The sequence below is a fragment of the Apaloderma vittatum genome, unplaced genomic scaffold (assembly GCF_000703405.1).
Source record: "Apaloderma vittatum isolate BGI_N311 unplaced genomic scaffold, ASM70340v1 scaffold40121, whole genome shotgun sequence".
Classification (NCBI taxonomy): Eukaryota; Metazoa; Chordata; class Aves; order Trogoniformes; family Trogonidae; genus Apaloderma; species Apaloderma vittatum.
Genome location: NW_009700401.1, coordinates 229 through 14,575, shown reverse-complemented (window position 1 = coordinate 14,575; position 14,347 = coordinate 229). Strand labels below are relative to the sequence as shown.

The following is a 14,347-nucleotide window of genomic DNA, read 5'->3' as shown; positions in this document are numbered from 1 at the left end:
GGATCAGATCAAGTAATTAATTTCTTCAGGTTCATTTAAGATCAGCTTTCAGAAGCTTTTTCAGAAAATAAGTTACAAAGTACATCACAAGTGACATCCTGTATAAAACACTGAAATGGGACTCACTTCATCATGCTTCCAAAAATGTTTCACACAACTTAAAAAGTAATTCCACTACCATCAGGTAGAGCTTACAAAACCAGTCCAAGGGCCTGCAGAAGGTATACGTAGCTAAACACTGCCCTCATACCACAGAAGATGAAGCTCTATGACCAAGAGGCATTCCTTTACTTTTCAAAAAAAGATTGCACCGAGTTTATTTTGGCTTTCACAACTTTTGCCACAGAGCAAAGAAAACCAGAAGTAGCAGTCCCAGAGCTCCAACTTTTCCTTGTTTGTTGCTCCAGTCTAGCGTTTTATCACCACCTGCTCATATGCTCCAGATCCTCCTCTGAAAGAAGGTTTGACAGAAGTTAGTGAAATTCCTATTTACATGGAAGCTAAACAAGTATCATCAAGCTAAACAAGGATCACCAAGTTTACCGCTGAAAAAAACCCAACCAACCTCACCCACCCAACAAAGAAAATCCCCAAAAGCAATAAAACCCCCAACCAACCAGTTAGTACCAGAACAGCTAAATGTGAAGGATAGTAAAATATCTGTGCTACTGAGTAACCTACAGTTTAATGCATTAAAGCATTTTCTGTTGTACTACAGTCAAAATGAAGAATGATAAATAATATTACTGAAAAAAGTTACTTGTCTCTTAAGTTTCCTTAAACATTACCTTTTGGGTCCCCTTCCCACCCCAACTATATCATATGCTAATATAATTTATATACATTTATCCATAAACAGATAAGTGTATCTAAAAACCAGTAAGTGATAGGCTTAAGGTACAAGATCAATGTCTTCCAGTCTTTTGTTCATGCTGAATTCTAAATGAAACCGTCTCACCGTCCACATGACAGACCATAATAGTGGGCTGTTTCACATGGCAAATTGCAGCGTGAAAAATTAAGAAGGCAAGCTTTGCCTTCCTATCATGTTCTACCTGGGCTGTTCTGGCAACTCGTCTGAATTAGAACAGCTCTCTAGGTCCTGTTGCAGTAGGCTCAGGAACCACGCCTGTTATCCTAGATAGAAACTAGTGTGCCTGGTTTGCAAATAAACTCACAAATTACCTTTTAGCCATCAGTATTGCTTGCTTGTGTAAAATGCATTTATTTTATAACTTTCAACACATTATCAGAGGCCTTTATACCTAATTCCAGAAGCACTGTTGTTATGCTAATTTCTTGAGATAAAGAAAAATCGTAAGAATTACACTGGACTGCAGAATCATGGTGCTAGAGTGTATTCTTACCTTTGTTCTCATCTGGGAAGATTAACGTGTTCAGGTCAAGTCATACAGCAGAGTATTTGAAGAGGGTTTCGAGAAGGAAAAAAACCCTCATTCAAAAAGAACTACAAGGAGATAATCTGAAGCAGATTATCACGGGGAATTTAGGACTACAAATAATTGAAATATGAACAAGCCATTGAAACAGGGGTACAGTGGGAAACATGGAAGCCATGGAAACAGAAGGAGTTATGAGCAAAGTAGAGTGAAGAAAATTAGTCTTGTTACCAGGAGGACATAGAAGTTTGTTACTGTATAGGTAGATGCATAAAACACTTCAGACCTTCTTCGAGCTCCAGAGAGTAACACAGCAAGTTTATAGAGCTAAGATTGCCAACTGGTGCTTGGGTCGTGCGTCCTTCCTGAAATATTGCTCATATCTGAAAACTTTGGAACTGAGACTCTTCAGAACCTCTGAGAGTTTTAACTCTTGGGGCTGATGCATCAGTTCTGCTTTGGAACTAATCTACAGTTTGTTACAATACTCGATAATCTAGTTTTTTTCTGGAGCTTTTAAATGATACAGAATAAAAAGATACAAAGATCATGAATGTATATACAGAATAATTGCTGTGTAAGGTTCAGTTTTGATCAGTATTATGGATTAGTTGTTCAGGCTACATACCTGTTCGGTAAGTGGTGGCTTCCAAAAGAAGTGCTTCCACCAGGGCCCACAAATAATCTTAAACCTTCTTCTAAAAAGCAAGGAAATGAACATATATTAGCTTGCTTTAATGTTGCCCTAGCTAAAACTAAGTGATTTTATATTTACCAGTTTTGTAACTGATACATTTAGATGCAAATGTTTTAAGCAATGAAGAATCAAACTTCACATGGTATAGTTTGGAGAAACTACCTTTGTCATAGATTTGCCTCTGCTCTTTTCAGGCTTAAAGTAATGCTCTGGGAAAGTTACCCAAGTCATGCAGGGACTCAGCTTCAACTCTTGGGAGACAGGATGAAACAGAAAATGTAGTGATCCCTGTGCATAGTCCTTACGATTACAAGCAAAAAGGACAATGAAGAGAGGGGATTTTCCTAAGGCTCTCATTTATGTCCATACCTTCTGCACTTGAGTCTAAACTGAAGTCTTGACTCTGGAGTATTTTTTCAACTATATCATCAGCATCAACTCTGGTAGCATCGACCCTCTTCAGCTGTGACTCCACAGAGTCTTGCTTTACGGGATGCCTGCAAAAATATTTAGAGCTCTTAGAAGTGATACAGGAAATGATGTTTTATTTCTAGGTAAGGCTTTCAGGTTGAGCGTACCTGCAGAGTTTTTCTGATGGTGCATCTTTAACAGATGTATCACTCTTAGCTTCAGTTCCTTTTGGCTCAGTCTCTTCACATGGCTCTAGAATACTCCCAATTCCTGTTGAGGTACTGCCCACCGAGGTGTTTCTCCTGTGGCAGAGGTCAGACAGACTAGATGACCTAGAGTGACATGTGCTGTATCCTGTTGGGAAAGCACAGCAGAGCTACGTTAGGTATGCTCTTGACAGCCAAGGCCATTACTTACATTTTACCATCCTGAAAGCTGAATTTGTGTTTTAGTCTTCTTATAAAGAGACTTCAGAAGCTTTATGAATGTATGTATGTGCATACGCCAACCAAGCAACTAACTTCAGGTTTTATATTCTAGCACATGCTGTTTTCTTTTTGTTCTAAGTAACTCTTGCTTCCTATCAAATATAACGACTTGGTGTCCTTACCTACCCTTCAGCTCTTAGAGCTAAGTCTCCATTTGTAAGTTACTAGTTTTTACACAAGGGAGAGGTAGAAAACTCATTCAGTTATGTTAATTAGAGGGAGATAAGGGAAAAAGCTGTCTCACATCTAAACAGCTAATTCACTGTACTTTTAAGACCCCAAAAAATTTACCCTCCCCACGTCTGAAACTCCCAGGAAAAAAGCTTTCAACGTTTTTTAAACATATGAAGTATACTAATTTTCTACAGCCTAAAACTATGGGAGTAAATAAACCCCGACAATTCATAACAACATTGTTAACAGCTACCTGACAGTTTTGACTGCTGACTTGCATAGCTTGATGTTCGGGAATGTCCACATGCACCAAGTTCATCCGGGACTGAGGCACTCTTGGATGGGACATCTGCAACATGTACAAGTCAGATGCTGGTTTTAAGCCACTTTTGTTAGTACTTTGCCTGTAATCTTGATTAGGCTGAAATGTCACATTTTCCACAGGAATTAGGGACTTGATGCTGGTTTTCTACAAACCCTTTGAAGATTAAAGTGCTGAAAAAATACCATGTATGTTAACAAATATGCGCTCCCTAACAAACAAACAAAAAATCGTTATACATTTCTGTCAGAGTAAAAGAGAGAGTAGGAAGAGTTGTATGCAATGTAGTTCTAGATTTGTCTACCCTGCTGGCATTAAGGAGATTGCTGTGCTTTCCATAGTATGACAGCAGAATGGTGTGTTAGATGTTTTCTGGATGAAAAAGTAATTGTTAAGACAACTTAAGCTGTGTTTAGGGTGGAAATTAATAAGCTATGTAAGAGCCTGAAGCTTTTAAAAAAAAACAAGCAAAAAAACCGCCATACCAACCCGCCCCCAAGTGTTTTAATAGTATTTTTTTCTAATAGTCTAAATATCAGAGTAACTGCTTAAATTTTAAACAATATTTAGAACTTCCGTCACTCCAAATTTACTCAGTTATGCATATCCCTGTGATTCATAAGTTGAAAATCAAGGGCCATGTTAAATGCTCAGTCAAAAGACAAATCCAAAGCAAATCAAAAAATGTGTCACACAAAAAAGAGAGATATTAAGAGTTAAAAAGAAGGCAGGCTATCGGTCCAATTTATGTTCTTTTTTTCTACTAAATAAACTGTTAGAAAAGTAAAAAAAGAGATTCCCCTGATGTTATCTAGGAGAGCTTGTCTCAACAAATAATCAAGAAGGTCCCTTTTGTGGGCCAGCTACCAGCATCCTTTTAAGATCTGAACCTCTCCTTTAAGCTATGAATCCAGTTAGAAAAGAAGGAGAAATAAAGAGCTTTATTTTATACCTGCTGTGCCCAGATGCACTACTTTTAAGTTTTCTCCACCTTTCCTATCTTCATGCAAAGGTTCCAATTCTCCAGCAATTGCTATAGATGTTGCTGTGGAAGGAGGCCTGTAAGAGAAAGGTGGTTAAGATTTGCTGTACTTTTGCTGTAACCCCTTCAAATTGATCAGCACAGATTTTCCTTTCCAAGTCACCTGGCAGAATTCACACTTTTTTTCTCAAAAGGGGCTGATGTTACCATCTGCATGTATTTCCCTTTAAATTGTACTTTCTGCAAAAATGAAAAAGCATCACGTACGACAATTTATGTCGGGTTCAGTATTAAAAAAGTATTTAATAATGCTTAAATGCTTGCTTCAGATTATGCCAAGACCCAAATGGTTATTTTATTAAAATGAACAAACCTCTAAGTTTGTGTTTTGCTGGGGCAAAAGAATCTAATAAGAAAAAGACACAACGAAAGTAATCTTCTCTTGCAAGCAAATACAACTAAAATACATCTCAAGATGTTACCCAGAGCTTGTTTTAATGCTTTGTTATTTTGGGAACAGACTGTTGGTCTGCATACGAATGGAGAGTTGTTGACATTTTTTTAGGTTTGACATATTCAGTAAATTAGTCACTGGTTTTATATACAGTAATGTATCCCCTCTTACGTTTCAAAGTAAAGAAAGAAAGAGAAAAAGCACTTCGAGAAATACAATGCTTGTGTGACTTAACTGCCTAACACGCTTCTGAAAGCAAGAGCTCAGTGCTTTCAGGGATGTCACCCCAGACCAAACATCAAGCCTTCTAGGCTACTTCTTAAAATATGTAGCTGATACCAGACTGTGAAGTTGTTTTAAGGTCTATTTTTCCTTCTGTGAAGGACATCTGGATTAGATAATCTTTTTGTTCTGTTTGTGTTCAAAGTGTACATTCCAGGAAATGGTTGTATCATCAGTTTGGAAGAAGATTCCAAGTCTGAAAAATTTCAGTTAGAGATTTTTTCCTAGGAAGCCAAAAAAACCTATTCAGATACTAATTTCAACAACTGGTACCAGCCAACAGAGAACAGAAATACATGGTTTTAATAGTATAGAAGATGAATGGTTAGTTGCCTTTGAGAAAATGTTTGTCAGTACCAGTGATTTACTTCTTGACAGGTTTGACTCAACAGTAAATCAACAAGTCCTAAATGACTAGAGATACAGAAAAGCTTAGCCTAATCAAACAAATTCAGGTAATACCCTCTTACTATTTATTCAGTAAATGCAAGATGAGATTTTATATGGTTCTGTTATTCTTTTTGAAGGTTGGAAAGAGAAAGAAGAAACGGCCTTCATCAGTGCAAAGGGACATTGAAGAGTTCCTGTCATGGAACATCTGAGCTAGACTGGGGCGAAGAGCATTCTCAGGTCTTCTCAGAAACAATGGTAAGGATCCAGCCACAGCAGTAACGCACAAGTCTCCAGTTGCTACAGAAAATAGTTCTCGATTGCCCTGATTACACCACAACCTACCTCGAAGCAGCTAAAACTTACAAATCATGAGTTACTTTATACTTGTACCCCAGACTGAGTTAGGAGCTCAGTGCTGCTTCTCTTGGAGCTGCGCCCTCATTTCACTTTAAACACAATCTTTATCACTTAAGGAAGACTTCAGTATATGTTTACTGCTACAGATGAAGCCTGTATGAGATTATTATCCCTCTTCACTGGATTATTCAGAGGGACACTGATTGCCTACATTAATCTCATAAAAGATGAGTTCAAATTTGGTTTATGAAAGTATTTGGAATACAAATCCTAATCCATACTTAAGTAGAAGCGTTTTAGTGGAGCAGTTTGTAAGCAAGCCCTGTGTCTTCACAATGGAAGTCATCTTTGATCCGGCATAAGGTCCAAAAGTATAAATTAAAGTCGAGACCCTACGCAAAAAGTTGAGACTGACGTAAGGAGTGTGAAGCTAGGAATTTTTGCCCCGATTGTTTTCCTTATGCTCATTTTTTCTTTTCAAGTTATACGTAATACTTGGAACTCTGCCTTGGATTGTTTTCAGAAGGGCTAACATGAGAATAAGCATGTTGTCTCAGACCAAAGGTCTGTCTAGCCTTGCATCCAGTTTCTGTCGGCAGTGAACAACAGATGCTGAGAGAACACCACACACATAGTAATCTATCTCCTGAAGATTCTTCTAGCATGTCCTCATCTGTAAATTAGGTACCTCTTGATAACAGTGCATAATGTTTTATATTCAACAGTCCTCAACAATTTTTCATCCAGGAATTTGTCTTAATTCTTTCCTGAGCTTTTAGTATTCACAACATATGGCAGCAAGGAGTCCCACAGCTTAATCACATGTTCTGGGAAGAAAATACATCCTCTCATTTTGTTTCCATCTCCTACTAGTTTCAGGATAACAACATGGTCAATAAAGTGAACAGAAGAAAAATAAAGAGTTAAAGTAGAACTGAAGGGATCAGATTTATTTTGAAGGAATTATTTCATCAACGCCTCCCCTAAACGTCTTGTGACAAGTAAAATACAAATAGGTTGGTTTAAACCTGATTAGACAAAATTGCCATCCACTGTCATGTAGCATTAGAAATGACTGACATTAAGCCGAAAAGCACATACACTTTGAACAACCCGCTCTACCAACATTCTGAATTACAGAAAAGGAGTGGCATTAAGAATCTTGGCAAGTATCAAAGAATCTTCCACGCCACATTCATGGAAGCAGATTCTTATACATTATCCTTAAAATGCTTTCAGGTTATTAAAACTTATCTCTTATAATACAAATGACATGCGAGAGTTCTTCACCTCCTACTGATCATGATATTTAAGTCACGGCTAACAAGAGGATAGTGTTTTCTGGAAATAGGAAGCTGCCAGTTGCACTATTTCAGTTTCATTATCCACTAAGCTTGGGTGCCTCGTAACAAAACGGCTTATTAGTCTAAAAAGAAGGCGGCAATTTCATCTTACTCGTGCTTAGGTTCTTCCCTAGCATGCACGATTTTTCTGTTCTGCCGTTGGCTATGGAAGCTAACGTACTCCAGCAAAACTAGTACATTTACTTAATTACAAGGACAATGGGGCCAAAGGATCCTGAATATATAGCAATGTACTTTTCTAGCTACCTCTCCACTCTTGCATCTTTTATTAAGTTGCATAACGTCTATGCTAACTAAAGAGCTCTAAGTGCTTTCTCTGGTACTAAGTCATATTGCACTTTCATTCTTTTTTGAAAATAAATCTTTTTAAATCACCTGAGACTTGTGAATAAAAGGCATAACAGCACATCTTCTAAACACAGGTATTAGCCAGATCACCCCACACCAAGTATATTTATATAAGCTTGATGCAGGAACAGTTTCCCTTAAGTGTTCCTTTGATTTTTTGATTTTTTTTTTTTTAATTACAGATGTACAGGCTAGTATTCTTTGCTTGAAAATATACTAAACGTTTAACAGCAAGATGAACTGGTACTTCTACTGGCATTTTTACCACGTTAGCCTTTATTCAGCTAGCATCCCATTTATGTGTGCCTTATTTTTTTTTAATATATTTTTATGTTGTTGGCAGACTGGAGAGGTGTATAAATACAAATTAGAAGTGTAATTCTGAACATGGAATGTATGACCAGGACACTCTCTCACATAGATATTTTTATAAACTTACGTTTTAAAGCATGGGTCTCCAGACATTAGTTGCATGTTGATCAAAACCTACACATTAAGAAAACATTGTAAGAAAAAAGCCTAAATGGTCTGTGATACATACAATCACATACACAGCGTCTTTCTTCTTAGTACACATGCAAACAACACAGAATAACATTTAAAGTAACATAGTTGCACGTACAACGTTCTGCAAAAGATGCATAAATCAAGAAGCGTCTTAGGATCATTAGTAGTTACGATGGCTTCAAGGGAAAAATAAAGAGACAGGAAATTAAAAATCTAATGAGCAAACAGGATATTGTTTAAAACTGTGGGTGCTGAAACACGTTCTTTGCCAAGAGTGTTCAGCAAACTGCGAGCATATGAGAACTGGTTGTGCTAACATCAGAGATAAAGTAAACCCACAAAAGGTAAATAATGCCATAGGATGACAATGCATTGACGTTTGTTTGCTGGGTCAAAGCCATCAATTAAAAATTTTCTAGGAAAAGTCTATAAGTGTCTTAGGAAATCAGAAAGTCTGTGCTTAAATGCTATACTCAGTAGTATGAGAAAGTAATCCTAGCGTCTTGGTAGGAAAAGAAATTTTTTAAAAATTTACTTGTTACATTCGGTATGTAATTATTTTCACGTTAATGCTGCTTATTCCTTTTTTTTTTTAATTCTGTGCACTAATGGGAGAGAACGGCAGGGTGGGTTTCTTCTAACAATGCTCACCAATTGTGATATGGATTACTGTCAAACAGAAAAGGGATGGTTTCAGGTGTCACAGAGGTGTTGAAGCTGGCTTACAGATAAATGAGCCAATTAAGAGATTCACTCTTAGAAAAGCTATGCAGGAAGTTGCCCAGTCGTAAAGATACAATAGCCATTTTTACATGAGTGTATGAACTATTTCACCATGCTTCCCTACTTCATTTTTCAATTCCTGTTAGAATAGGAATAGTTCTTGAAAGCTTTTCTTTTACAGCTGTCCAGCTCCGTTTCAACAAGTAGGACACATTCTAGTTTTGACTGCACAGATTTTAATGATTGTCTCTAAACAAGGCCAGACATTTATACTTGTTTTCTTTCTAGAAAGAGGTTCAGCAAATGTTTTAAATTTCATTAAGTGCTTAATAATACCACTTGTTCTCTGCTTTATTAGTTTAAGTATGATAAAGGTAACCAATTACTTTGAGAATGGAGTTGTCCTGTCTTGTATTTTTGGTGTCATAACCTTCCAGTAAACAGCGACGAGTGGTATTTCCCGATCCAGCAAATTCTGCTAGATTTAGATCTGCAAATCCCAGCTGTTAGGAGAAAAAGGCAAAGTTAGTAGTAACTCTGTGACTAAATGAAGGTACTTGCCACTCAACAGCAGTTTCCCTCAGGTATGAGTAAAAGGATGCCCATTAAAGGGAGTGGCCCAAGGCAAATAGCAGAAAACACAGTTTGAATGTCAAATTCTGCATAGCTCTCTTTTCAGTTAAAAATTAAAGTCTCCAGAGAATAAGGAGAATTTTCTTTATTACACATGCAGAAAGGTTTGCTTTTACCAACATTTCAACCTAGTAAATTGAAAGAAAAAACATTCTGGTGGTATAATATTATATACTTAGTAAACACACTAATCAAGAGTTCCAGCACCACTGTGTCACTATAGTCTAAATAAAATGACATAAATGACATAAAATGACATCAAAAGAAAAAGCTAATTTTTAGGCAAAACCAGATACATCTCAATTTACCTTTGCATATGCCTTTCCTCCTTTTAACTCCTGGAAAAAAAAAACAAGAAAGGCATGCCATTAAGCCATTGACAATACTGACTGGGTTTGTTTGGGTTGAGTTGGGTTTTTTTCAGAAAAGCAAATACTAATATTTGTTTTAAAATAGCTCACCACACATTTGTTGTCATTTACAACTTAGTATTCATAATGTCCTTGGTGCAGGCCAGCAGGAGACCGTCACCTTGCAGAGGGCAGGAAGGGTGAGTGCCTGATGCCGACCAGCCTTTGGCTCTTGCAAAGTCTGGCCCCAAAGGTAGGAAGTGCTGCATACAAAATTCTGGTCCTTAGCACCATTAGAAGCTTCTAAATTTACTGCTGCTTGCTAGAAGCATCTATCAAGGCCTAACTTTACAAAGAACCGATGAGTGATTCCTTTGCCATCCTGCTGGAATAAGTGTTCTTTTCAATAAGAATGTAAAAAATCACGAATTAGTCAAACTAAGGTAATGAATTTTGACTAGAAAAAATGCCCAATGTGGTTGCAGATAAAGTTTGCTTTAGGAAATTTATCAGACATTTAAAAATTAAGCCAAAACACGTGAAAAAAGAGCAGGGAAGGAGAAGAGGATGGGAAAAGAGCTACTTACCTTCCGTACAGACACCCTGCAAATGCAAGTATCCAGAATCCCTGTCGTGGCACTGGCACTGATTTTACACATAAACAAGAACTTTTTCTTCCAGCGGACACAGTTTGCGTGTACCACTTCCCTGCAAGTACAGAGCATACGCTTAGTCCCAGTTGCATATACGTTCAGGACCTTCAAATGCGCTAGGACAGCTCATGAACAAACACAGATTCCACTGTTTGTAGAGCAGTCGCTTCATGCAAAATCTGATCCGAGGTCGGATCAAACCTTAAACACAAATTAGACTCACAAAACAATTCAGCAGCCACGTGTTTTTGCAAATGAACAAGACCACAATTTCTCCAGTTTGCCTCAGCAGAGTGAAATTTTCTCCCAGGCACTGTCTTCCAAGCTGCTGAGCTTTGGAATGTGCTCAAGATACCATCTCTGACAAGTAGTTTTTACTACAAGCAGAACTAGGTAAATTTGAAGCCTGGAATAATACAAAGGAGATGTCATAAAATAACCAGGTATGCAGCAATGCACTTGGGACAAACAAGGATTTTGGCGACATACTGTGAGCTTGCTACATTGGAGCAAAATAAGATGCCTAACATCTGACTGGATTTGTTCACTGCAAGAGGATTACAACCCAACAATATGACGTGGCTGAAAAAAAAAGGCAAAATGTAGGATGCTTTCAGCTATATTAATGATACTATATAAGGCTTCAACAGAACACATTATTCTGTTTGGGTAACCCTGGTTGAGCAAGAAGAGACTCCAAAATTAACAGGTACAAGGAGGACAACAAAAATAATAGTAAAACTACACTTCAGAGACCAAATAACTTACAGTCAAATGAAAAGTGGTTAGGACCTAAATAAGGCATAATCAAATACCCATTTAAAATTGAAAATTATAGGGCCTCAAACTGCAGAGCAAGTTTCTAAAACAGCCTTGAAATAAGAGAAGTAGGAGCAAAAAAAATCTTACTGCACTTAAAGGCAAGGCTGCCCAGTTTGTCAATAACAGGAGATGTAAGGACTGGTGGTTCTGAGGGACCTGCCTCAGTGATCAAAAGCTCTTTTCTAGTCTCTTGTTTCTAATCCCTGAACTTGGAACTGTGGAAAAACGCTGATAATTTCTTCAATCGCTCTTAATTGTTCAAGTAGTCGTCACATATTAAAGCACTATTTGTCATTTTCTTTCTCTTCCATTATTCTAATACATACATTCCTGTGTTTGATAGAAACTTATTACTGAAGATCCAGTGTAACATCTTTAACAGAGGACAAATGCTGTGGCTCCACGTTACCTGGAGTCCAAGTTTATCTCCCGTGGAGAAATGATGAATCTCAGGGCTCACACGAAAGCTCCAATTTGCTGTGCTGCTGAGATTGCAGTTAAGAGTGCTCACTGGCCCCGTGATTTCCTAAGGTAGGAATAAACTAGCCTGCCTAAAATGAGTCAGTTTAATGACCACAACAGACTAACGGATTCTGATGATACAACACTGAGTCATATTCAAGCACGTGACCTAAAAGAAACAGGCTCTGTGTACCACAACCTACTTACTTTTGATCTGTTATGTTTTATATTATAAACTTTTCTGTGCTCTGGGAAAAAAAAAAACCAAACACAACACACAAACTCCCTAACTGCCAGTGTATGAGTTATTAAATCCAAAACAGAATTTGAATTCAGAAAAGGCAAATTACTAATAGTTACATCCTGTACTGGAAACAGGCTCAAGCAAGAAGTCATCAAGTAAAATACAAACTCAAAGGGATATTTGATAACTGCTAACATTTATTACACTTAAAAGGCCTAGGCATAATGTAGCACTTGTAGTGTAGTTGCTCAACTGTAAGTTCAAGAAAATAGTCAGCTAGGTGCCCACTATCAAGCCAGAAGAAAGTTATCCAAGTGCCTGGGTATCTGAGGTCTGCACACTTGCAGTTTCACACACTGTGCTTAAAGATAACGCAACTTCTGTAAACACTTTTTTTCTGCAGATCACAGCAGTCCAGGAACTTAGAAATTAAATCTCCATATTTTTTAAAGTTCTTTTTCTTATAATAACCATTTTGAGCTTATCCTAAAAATGAAAAAAAATGTAAGACCCTCTTCTCTCTTAAAAAAACCACATACAAATCAATTTTACCTTTTTCACAAGCTGTCTAGCTACAAATTTTTGGTTCAAATACAGAAAGGATATTTATGTCTCTATCTTAAGTCATTAAATTCACTGTAGCACTCTGACCTTTCTGACAGCAGTACTATCAGGACACATTGAGAATGCTTGACACTCTTTATGAAACAATACTAATGTCCTTTTGTGAGCATGAGAAGCATCAGGCCTTCATCCATACAGACAGACAAGAAAGTTCCTCACCCCCTCAGCCCTGCTGGTAGTTACGTTTCAGGAGCTTCTAAGACCAGAAAGACTGAGTAGGAAGGTGAACATGAATGCAGATTAACTAACTGATATGGTTGGCCAAGATGTTCTTTCACTAAAAACTTTGCAGTTTGGCACACAAAAAAATCCAAACGCATAGGCACAAAAAAATCCCAGAATCAGATTTTATATGTAGTTTCAGCGTAGCATAAGGATCTTGGTTGTTTTAACACAACACTATAATTAAATAGGATATTTAAAAATGCCGTCACCTAAACAAAGTGATTGTTGCATCCACCTATTTGTTTTACCAGACTTTGAAGAGTTACTGAATTTAAATCTTACCAGAATAATAAATGCATGCAGTTATACAAGCATTTATTTGAAGTTTCAAAAGCAAGAGCTCTTAACAATCCTTTGACTTCAGCTCTATCTCTTGTCTCAGATCAAGGCCTGTCAGCTGCGGCCATGAATCCACGCAGAGCCTGCATTTGCATGTGACTATGCATCCAACAATAACTGCAAAACAATCCAGTCTTGAGTGTCCTTTTGGAAACTAGAAGCAATGTAGATTTTCTGCTGTTGATTACAAGGCTATAAAACAATGCTTCAAGACTGAAAGCATTCACTTGTCATCCATAAAAGTCAGAAAATCCCTTCTCATAGCATCTGCTTATCATACAAGTAGGACAGTTGTCATCACCCTTCCCTTAGCACCCAGGAGACCATTTGGACTACCACTAACAGAATCACTTCTCTTCCTATTCATCATTTTTCTAAGTTCCTATAGTGTTTTTACATCTGAACATTTCCAGTTATTAAGCAATAATACTTCTTGCTACCAAAAAATGTTTCTATAAACTTGCAAGGTCAAAATAATATGCCAAAATTCTTTGTACAACTCAGTATTATGGTTCAGGCGATGCTTCACATTCTCAGAACAACTTTCTACCTCTACAGCAAACTACAGTCAAGGCAGCTTTTCATTGTCCGGTTATATGGCATTCCAGGCATCACTAACATTACAGAAAAAGATAATTTAGTGAACATTAAATGTATTTTTGCTTGTAAATACAAGATAAATGTAAGTAACATCCCCCTGAGAAATGTAAGCATTCTTAAAACCTTTAAGGATTTTCAATTTATTTCAACATACCAACACTATTACACGTGTATCATTGTTGGAGTAAGGAAGATAGCACAAAACCACTTCGCTTTTGAAAGACTCAATCCACTCGTATCACAGGTCAGGATGTATTCAGGTACATAATGTAATAAGAATTAAGTAGGATCATCATGTTTTGAAGTTCTCTTACAAACAACAAAGCACAAGTAAAGAGGCCTCTTCTTGGAAAAATAAAATCAAATAAACCCAAGAATACCCCATCCTCCTCATAAGGATGTCAAGAAACTAGCATTAGTTTCTTTCACTTAATTTAAAAAACAAGCTATTTGAAACATTTGTACACAATCTGAAAAAAACACAACCCAACAA

General features: G+C 37.2%; 1 protein-coding gene across 1 annotated transcript; it reads right to left on the bottom strand.

Annotated features, from left to right (window-relative positions):
- Nucleotides 1-408: 408 nt before the first annotated feature.
- On the bottom strand, nucleotides 409-10,593 carry FAM102B (family with sequence similarity 102, member B; the record flags this gene model as incomplete). Its single annotated transcript, XM_009878733.1, has 10 exons — nucleotides 409-451; nucleotides 2,029-2,098; nucleotides 2,467-2,594; nucleotides 2,676-2,862; nucleotides 3,424-3,519; nucleotides 4,445-4,551; nucleotides 8,112-8,158; nucleotides 9,289-9,405; nucleotides 9,844-9,873; nucleotides 10,473-10,593. Coding segments are annotated over 10 exons (946 nt in total), but the record flags the coding sequence as incomplete, so codon positions are not given.
- Between the last annotated feature and the right edge of the window lie 3,754 nt (nucleotides 10,594-14,347).